This window comes from Ascidiella aspersa, chromosome 5 (assembly GCF_963924565.1).
Source record: "Ascidiella aspersa chromosome 5, kaAscAspe10.2, whole genome shotgun sequence".
NCBI lineage: Eukaryota > Metazoa > Chordata > Ascidiacea > Phlebobranchia > Ascidiidae > Ascidiella > Ascidiella aspersa.
The window spans coordinates 30,259,054-30,266,663 of NC_139451.1; the positions used below are offsets into that span (position 1 = coordinate 30,259,054).

The 7,610-nt window shown below is 37.5% G+C and overlaps 1 protein-coding gene across 1 annotated transcript in view; it reads left to right on the forward strand.

Moving 5' to 3' along the window:
• The window catches only part of LOC146146306 (uncharacterized), a 30,704-nt gene extending 23,884 nt beyond the window's left edge, over positions 1-6,820 (forward strand). Inside the window, exons 3-5 of the mRNA XM_083389844.1 lie at positions 3,390-3,709; positions 4,793-4,953; positions 6,176-6,820. Of these exons, the coding sequence (XP_083245970.1) occupies positions 3,390-3,709; positions 4,793-4,953; positions 6,176-6,360 (666 nt within the window). The 3' untranslated portion in view covers positions 6,361-6,820. The remainder of the gene's footprint in view (positions 1-3,389; positions 3,710-4,792; positions 4,954-6,175) is intronic.
• Positions 6,821-7,610: the final 790 nt, after the last annotated feature.

Here is a 7,610-nt window from a genome sequence, read left to right on the forward strand (position 1 = left end):
TTCCGTTGGTAATTCACTAAAATGTCACAATAAACGGAACTGGAACAACACACCAACTCTACAGTTATAATTTAAATTTATTCCACTCTAATCTTACACAAAAATTTATAACAGTTGAGCAAAAATTAGATTCTTAAAAATTCTCAAATATTTCGCCGGACCCCTGAGCATGAGAAATGGCCGCGGCACCCCGGTTGAGAACCACTGTGATAAAGCATGCTAACTATAGCCGTTATCCCATACAGTAATGTGCTAACTTTCTCAAAGGACACATTGCAAGTATATGCTCTCAATGATAATTGCGCCAATGGATTACAAGCTTTTTTCGGTTCCCCTCGCAGCTAGCAGCGCTTTAAGCTAGTAAAGCATGCTCGCTTGCTTTAATCCCAAACAGATCCCAAACATTGAGCATATATACTGGTATTCAGGGCCAATTGCTAACTTTCACAAAGGACACTTACCACCATTGCCGGATTAACCCTTAGGCTACTAAGGCTATGGCCCTACTTTGGAAAAATTCGACCCTAAAATTTTAAGGGTAAATTTTTGTAAGGCTGATAGTAATACAAATCCATCAGCAGTACAGTACAATAGTTTTAAAAAACGAATGACTGAGTCAAGTCAATTTGTGCCGTGTGCGTAAGTATAGATGTATGCATTTTTATCAAATTTTGTAGCTTGGTTTGCAAAATTAGGCCCTTCTCCAGTAAAAGTCTTAGGAGTAAATTAGGCCCTTCTCTATAGTAGGCTAAAAGCCTTAGGACCATATCCATAATCCAGCCCTGAATACCAGTATACATGCCCAATAATAAATTTTCTGAAGAATTATCTCGTTTTTGTCTTTTCAGCGCTTAAAACGTTCTGTAAACCGCGTAAGGCATGGGACTATACTTACGTTCAGTAATCGCTAGGCCATCAGTTATTTCTAGTATCTAAAATTACGTTTGCCAACTCTGACAACGGACACATTTTAAAATAGTTACAATTCGTTTTACAAATTGTCAGAATACATGCTCAATCAGAATTGCGCCGATTACATGTGTTAGCTGCTTTGCAACTCGTAAAAGAGCTTGTAAACCGAGAAAGGCAAGGGGTGCTAACTAATAGTCGTTTTATCAATCAGTTGCCTAACTAGTTATAGTACGTTGGCTAACAACTTCAACGATAAATTGCGAGTAATATGTCCACTCACAATTGCGACGTAGGATAACATGCTTTTTTGGCTTTCATGTGGTTCAATTTTTTTACCTCGAGCCAACGTTTAGTCACTTACATCAATCGATAAACCTACTTACACAAATCGATAAATCATAATTGCGCAGAAGGATAACAAGGTTTTTTTGCTTTGCTACGTTAACATTTTGTAAACCGCAAAAACGGTACACAAGCGTTAAGTTACTTACATTAATCGTTAGACTAACAGTTGCCTATAATAGCTACAATACGTTGTGCTTCCAATTTTAACGACAAATTGCAGTAATTAATCCTAATCGCACCGAGAGATTACAAGTGTTTTATTCTTGCTTTGTCGGTTCTTTAAATTGTTTTAACGTCAACCAAAAGCAAGAATAACATGGTGTTTAATCATCGGCGAGAGCTTCAGTACACTGCTAAGCAGTTTTAAGCTTGAATAGCACGTCTGTGCAGCGTATAAAATGTGGCGCAATTCATCACTCAACCCAAACAGCATTGGTTTTCAACTGAGTGTTATGTAACACGTGCACAATTGGATTTCGCAACGTTTTATGCAATTTTTAAAGAACAGAATGTTTCGGCACTAAATGGCCATCATTATTCATTTAAGTGTTAAAGAAATAGTTTACCTAATTGGGGAAAACTCTTGACATTAGAAATTAGAGCAAACCTCTGACTATTTTACACCAATTAGAATTAAAATCTCACTTGTTTTTCTGGTATAATATCAGAAATATACATTGGGTGACCCTTGTCACCATGGAATAGGATAAAACCTCTGCAATTAAAATTGAAGCTTTGTCACTTAATATGCCAATAAACAAAGTACCTATTTAATGTATAAAGCATGGGGTTATTTGTGGACAAGGTATCTTTAATCTTGTTGAACATTACGCAAACTCCAAATTGCATTTTCAATGACTGTCCGTTTTTTGGTTAAATTTTGGATTTTTAACATTACTTAAACATCTATTTTCAAATAAACATTCTAAAGATATAGCGAATAGTATATAAGAGTGGTAGATTAACCGTTTACTACCAACTCATTAGACTGGCTGCCTTGAGCGCCTTTCAATTTAACGGCGGGACTTGGTGCATTGATTTTCCGCTGATTAATGCAACCGACTTCCTACCGCAGTCCGACATTGGTTTTGCCTTTCGAACGAAAGTCATTCGGTGTCGAATTCGTCAAAAACTATTTAACGCTTCACAGAAACGATAAAAATAGGTGTTTTCTTGTGAGCAAATGTTCCCAACGCCATTCTGTGTACATGGGCGGATTCGTGGATTGAAAGCAATTTGAAAACAGGATGGAACAAGAGTGGCGAGAAAATTGTGCCAAAATAAAACGTTGATTATTGTGAAAGGAATTCATAATTTGCTGCTTAGCAAACTTAACAAAATCGCCACAGTGCCAGTAAAAGGAACTTACTGGTGTATAGATGTCATGGATAGATTTGATGAAACAAAATAAACGCTTCGGTGAAACGATAAAAACAAGTGATTTCTTGTGAGAAAATGTGTCAAACGACACTTTGTGGGTAAGGGCGGGTCCAGGGGTGGCATGTCATGGTCGGATTTGTCGAAAACTGACGACGTGAGCTTTTAACGCGCATGTGTTCAACGAATTGGTAAAAATACTCGCTTTCCGTCAGGAGAAATGGGGTCGATCTTCTTGAAGGAATGTTAATGCAACACAGTATTAAACAACAATCCCTGAAAAGGTTCCGGAGCACTGACATAGACAATATTCCTCGCCAGAAACTGTGGCGTTTTAAAATTGTACTAGGCAAAAATTTCCCGAAACTATATTGCTAGCCAAATGTTACTATAAATCCGACAATTTACGTGTTCTCCCAAAGTTCTGATATTTTTTTCTACGTTTTTGTACGTTTTAGGAAAATTTATTCCGTCCAACAGCGTTATGCGAACTTTGGCCGTGGTAAACCATACAAAGTGCAATAATTACAGATTAAAATATATCTAACTTTTTTACTAAAAACTATCTTGCACGCGGTGTTTACAAATTTTTTAAGTTCTCTCCAGTTTTTCTATGTTTTTTTATGTTTTAGGAAATCAATTCCACCAAAAAGCGCTATGCCTACTTTGGCGTGTTGCTAGTTTAGAGAGCGCAATTTTCTATTAAAATATTCTTGTTTTTAACTTTTTGCTAATATTTTAATTTTCCTCAACAGGTGAAGATCTGGTTCCAGAACCGTCGTATGAAATGGAAGAAGGATCACAAACTCCCGAACACAAAAGTCCGCAACAATTCCTCCTCCTCAACCTCTTCAACAGCTCTTCCGCATCTTATCAGTGGAATGAGCCCAACCTCTGAATCCGGGGCGCACGTTTTCGACAAAACACCCCCCATAACGCCAACGCGAGGTGGCCAGACACCCCTGGGCGCGGGGATGCACCCGGGACACGTGGTTGCTAAGGAACAGAACGGATTCCACCAGGGGGTGCAGTTCAGTGACGCTGGATCGAGTGCAGTTGGATTGACAATGTTCAAGTAAGTTAATGTATAAATGAAAATTAAAGTCTATACATTGGAGCATAATGGTTGGAGGTTGTAGTAAGACGTAATAAGAATATCAAAGCCCATACAGAAGTAGGAAGCATTTTGAACGTTTCGAATAAATCTTTATTCATTTTCAACATGAGAGAAGGCACAGATAGTAAGTGTATATATACTGATGAGGCAGACGTCAGAAAAAAGGAAACAAGGAGAGATATAAAGTCTATACAGAAAGGTGGAATTGTGAGAATATTTCGAATAATTCTTTATGTAATTGCTATAAGTTTTAGTTAAGATGTGGAACAAATATCCTAACCCATTCAGAAGTACAGCTATCATTTTTTTATTTCGAATAAATCTTATGATAATTGCTGGAGGTTGTGGTTAGACGTAGAATAGATATCAAAGTTCTATATCGGCGTTGATAGTCATTTTTTGATATTTCAAAGAGTAAAAATATTATATTGTCCAAAGGCAATGTTTCTACAACATACATTTTTGCTATGATTTGTAAGCAAATACAGCATTATTTTCATTTAAAAATAAGCTTTAAACAATCAAAATTTAAAAATTAAATGTACCCAATTTTGGCCTGGTAAAACTTTACCGTAAACTTTGCCCTTTTGCTCTAATTTTGTTACTTTTAAACTGTTTTTCTTGCTGCGGCATCACACCGTTTATATTTTAACTAAGTGGTATCGGTACCAATCGAACACCAAATTAATTAATATATCAATTTTGACAATGATTTGGGTTACAAAACAGTGATATTGATTTTGAAAGATAATGTGAAAAAACAGGTAACGAATGGAGAAAAACAACTTTGTAAGCTAAGGCAAACTAAAAATAGGTTCTTCTGGTCATTCCCTGATGAAGGCTTTCTTTATACTTAGCCGAAATTTTGGACAAACAAATATATACCAGAAGAACTTATTCTTAGTATACTATGCCTGGTAGTAACAGTATATTTATAGCTAAGGAAAATGTTGCCATAATATACACTTTTGCCTGTTTAAACCTATTAAAAAGGTCATTTGGTATCACATCGCGAACTAATCACATTTTCTCCTTCTTTAGACAAGAAGTGGACAGTGGTCACTTGAAGGACCACAGCCCAGTCGAGGAACACCGGGGCATGGCCAAGATGAGCCAGCACTTCGCCCTCCAGGATGTCCACTCCCCCCTCTATGACCCCTCATCTTCGTCCGCTGGGGGGCAGCATCACCCCTTCCAATTCGGTAAATATTTTTGGGCATCCCCTCAAAGTGGAATATTAGGAATTTGTACGTTAAAATATGATCGACTTTGAAGAATAATGGCTGGAGGTTGTAGTTTGATGTAGTAAGTATATTAAAGCCTATGAATCTTTATGTTAAAATGTATAAAGATTGATTTCATACGCACAAAATGTTTCCCATACTAAATGGGCCTTGACATTCTTCCTACTAATTACAACCCAAGGCTGCGGAGTCGGCTAAAAATAACCCGAGAACTTTTGAGTCCGGCTCCAGCCAATAAAATAAACTCGATTTATTATCCTGAATTCCGAGTCCGACTCTGGCAAAATTTGCGATTTCGTCGAGTCCCGAGTTCTGCTGCGACTCTACATCATGTGTTTCACCCATTTACGTATAACCAAATTGAAGTGAGGGTCCACCAATCCACTCGCAGGTTTGTCGTACAAGTGAAACGCTCACAATGCATGGTTGAAATGTCCACCATATGCTATTCCTCCTTTACAATTTTCAGTTGGCGACAACACCAGTTTTAAAATTTGATACTGTGGGGGTAGTTTTACAAAGTCTTATAATCGAGTCCCGTGTCCCGAAGTTCGACTTGGCAGCCCTGTAACAACTTCCATTTATTATTTTTAGTCAGTTTTTTTTTCAGTCTTTATTTAGGGCATAACATGCACAAATTTTGTGTCTTGTTACGTTCATTTAAAACAGGGGTTGTAAACTTTTTTTACCGCGGAGCCCTAATTTTTTTTTGGTTTCGCGCGGACCACGGTAGGCGAGAAAATTTCAGATATGACGTCATACGTTGACGTAACAATACAAATAAACTTTTCGGTCCAAAAAACGTGAAAGTGAAAAGGAGTCTAAATACATGTTGAAAACCGTATTATTTTTAATTGAACTGTTTTCTTTGCAAAATTGATTACTAAATAATAATTTAATTAGGCCTTCATGGACCCCTAAAACTAATTTACGGTCCCCAAGGGTCCACGGACCCAAGTTTAAGAACTCCTGATTTAAAACCTCTGTGGGTCTTTAAGCTTTAAGCATTCTCCTCTTCACAGACTTGCTTCTACATTTAATTAGAACCTCCAGCCATTAAATTTATTTAACATTTTTCAGTGTTCAAAAAGGTTAAAACATACATAGATTTTTGTGTCTTATAAAGTTTTGTTTCAACATCTGCGGGTCTTTAAGCTTTAACATATTCTCCTCTTTGCAGACACTAGCACAATACCGCACTCCACCATCTACGGCGGTATGATGTCACTTCCGACCGCAGGAAGCTGGGTTTCTGAGCACGACCCCATGTCCCAGTTGCGGCCCCATGTTCTTACCCACCTTCCCAGTAGCTCGGCCCCCATTGCATCCCCCTACGGATCCTACCAGCTTTCGACTTTCCAGTGAAATTGCGATCGAAGGGTTATAAACTAAACCCACATAACAGTCGTCGCGAGTTCCGACGGTTCCCGGTTCGAATCTCTCCCCCCGGGAACACTTGAATTTTGTTGTTTTTTCACTGAAAATCGCGCGTTTGCAGATATGTGAAAGTTGGGTGGTTGTTCGTTTTTAACCGATCATTTACTCCTTATATTTAAACATCCTAAAACTTTAGTTCGTTTCAGCCAAAGAAAAACGGTCCGAGATTAGGAATACCCAATGCTTCATATTCAGATGCCAACACCGATTCCTAACCTAGTCATTACTGTATGGACACATTAGGATCGGGTGAAGCATTGTTTGTAAATTGCTTGGCTGTAAAACGACAGTTTGGCAGCAATACCACCCTAGAAAGGGGCATGTTTTTGGGTTTTGCTTAACCCCTATACAACATAATCGCAAGTTACTCTTAACATAAACATTTCTATCCGGAAATTAACAAACATTTCTATCCGGATCTGTGATCTGAAAAACTGCGTCTTTTGAATGTTACCTAAAATACTACCCAAAAATCATTCAATTAAACTTAAAAGTTTTCGAAGTTTGCACTCAAACTTGTTCGAATGTTTACGCAAACTTAAAATCGAATTTGCGTTATACGTCACTTACTAACGTAAAGTATGACGTCACCAGCACAATAACTAACGCACTGTATACACAATATCCGCACAGTTGTCCTGCGTTAACTGTTTAGTTGTGATACCCAAGAATAACGGAAAATTGTCATGATTATTTGTAAGTTTTATTAACAATGTTAACTAAAAGCAAAAATATTTCAGAAATAATATGTGAGTCAAGGTTTATAACGTTTTAAAAAAATGTTGTAAAATCAGTCATTAACAGTTGTCTTAAGAGCCCTTTTGCGAAATGCCTACCCTAACAAATAGCATTGCACTACAAAAATGTTTCCGCCCTACAAAGCAGCTTTTTGTAGCGAGTAACACCTTATAAATCAAACTGCTTTAGCCAGCCGAAAAACTTCACAGTGTGTGTTCGCAATTTTCTATGCATTTGGTTGAACAGTGCATATGATGCAATCCGTCCTATTCCGCGCGAAACAATCTGTCCTAACGCTCGATATATTTTAAATTCGTTTTTTCCCGAGATATTGCGTTTTTTCGTCTGTTTATTCCCAGCGCCTTATGTTTATTTAACTCGATAATTCGCATTTTTCCATTTATTCCATTTCTGTTGTCTGTCGTTGTGTTGTGTTTTAT